The sequence below is a fragment of the Saccostrea cucullata genome, unplaced genomic scaffold, assembly GCF_032062105.1.
Source record: "Saccostrea cucullata isolate Sc308-1 unplaced genomic scaffold, CSIRO_AGI_Scuc_v1 ctg22978, whole genome shotgun sequence".
NCBI lineage: Eukaryota > Metazoa > Mollusca > Bivalvia > Ostreida > Ostreidae > Saccostrea > Saccostrea cuccullata.
In genome coordinates, this window is record NW_026933052.1 from 1,282 (window position 1) to 2,959 (window position 1,678).

Consider the following 1,678-nt stretch of genomic DNA (forward strand, 5'->3'; position numbering starts at 1 on the left):
TCCCTTCGCTTTCGCTAAAGATGGGGACAACAAATAGAAGTGGAAATATATGAAAAATTATTTGATTTTCATATTTTCAGATGCAAGTAAACACGCATTCAAAAAAATTAAATCATCCTATTCTCTATCCATTTGGTTAGACTTTATTAAAAACTATATACATGTAGTTTGTATAACAGTATTTTTCTTATTTTTGAAACTTTAAGTACAGAAATGTTCTAACTTTAAGTATCACATAAATAACAAAAAAAATATCTACCTAAACCCTCATTGAATCGATAGTCAACAAAAAAATAATCATACAGCAAATACTAATATCTTGTAAGCACCATAAATATTCTTGACCTATGTTCCAATAATTCTTATCATTACTATCTCAAAAGTCATTTTAATGTCAAACTGTTAATATGACCCATCGTCCTTTTTACACATGCCTGTGTTTTGTATTTATTTTCCCGCATCATACTGCTGCAGGAAGTCAAATTGAAGATGACATTATTGCAATAAGAAGGGTTCTAGAATACCAAAGTGAAAAAATTCTTAGATTAGAAAAGGAAAATGAATTTCTGAAAACCGAAGTATCAGATCTGAAAACAACGGTTTCAAAATTGCACGACATCTTGGGGGAAGAAGAAAATCCAGAAGAGATTGTTGATTCAACAACACGGGTACAAACACGGAAGCGTAAGTAATTTTCAAGCTGTCATGTGGCACATATTATTTTGAAATAACGTTTTTTTTTCTCTCTAACAGATAAGACTGTATTGATTATGGTTCATTTCTAATACATTACACATCCAAAAGACAACCGCTTTGCTCCAATTCGAAATTTTAAAAGCGTTAAAAGTATGCACTTGGTCAATTTATGTCTGACAGTTTATCCCTTATAGGTCGGCTTTTGATAGGACAACCAACCACCACCCCAGTACCTGTGGAACCAATTGCCTTCTACGCTTACATGTCTAAACCAGAACCAACGCCGAGCAACCATCACACTCTAATTTTTGACGTCATCAAAACAAACCTAGGGAATGGCTTCAGTAAGTACAGTGGGACATTCATAGCACCTGCCGCGGGGACATACGTGATCACCTGGACAATTAACACTAGTCCAGGGGGCGCCCACTATTTAAATCTTTTGGTGAATGGCAATATTGCGGGAGGCACACTCACAGACACACAGGATACCAATGACTTTGATTCCGACTCGTCGACAGTTGTACTCGTCCTGAATAAAGGCGACAATGTTAATATAAGGACCACGGCACCAACAGAAAGGCATGCCTCTATCTACGTTGATAGTCATGCAGTGACGTCATTTGCTGGATGGAGAATTGGAAACCAATAATATTTCACCTATTCTGCTTGAAACTTTTACTGATAATATTTAGAAACAATGTACAATATTTAGAAACAATGTACAATAATTCCTTGCAAGCCAGGGATTCCCAAACCGAACTCTTCTAGTTCTTATGTCAGTACTGTTCTAAACCTCAAAAGACACCACTTAAACTTGCAAAGAGCTTTCAAAAGGTGGCCAATCCAACTCTTTTCACAGAGAGTTCTGACTGGAAACCTTAGCTTGCGAAAATGTTCACATTTATGTTCAAATTAATTTTTAGTAATTAATCTAATCCAAAGTAACTGTTCAGAAAAAAATGTTTATATACAAATATTT

At 35.1% G+C, this 1,678-nt stretch overlaps 1 protein-coding gene across 1 annotated transcript; it reads left to right on the forward strand.

Annotated features, from left to right (window-relative positions):
- The first annotated feature begins 404 nt into the window (after positions 1-404).
- On the forward strand, positions 405-1,474 carry LOC134237115 (uncharacterized). The gene is made up of 2 exons (XM_062719215.1): positions 405-684; positions 891-1,474. Exons 1-2 carry the CDS (start codon positions 408-410, stop codon positions 1,346-1,348), a joined length of 735 nt encoding a protein of 244 aa, XP_062575199.1. The 5' UTR covers positions 405-407; the 3' UTR covers positions 1,349-1,474.
- The last annotated feature ends 204 nt before the right edge of the window (positions 1,475-1,678 follow it).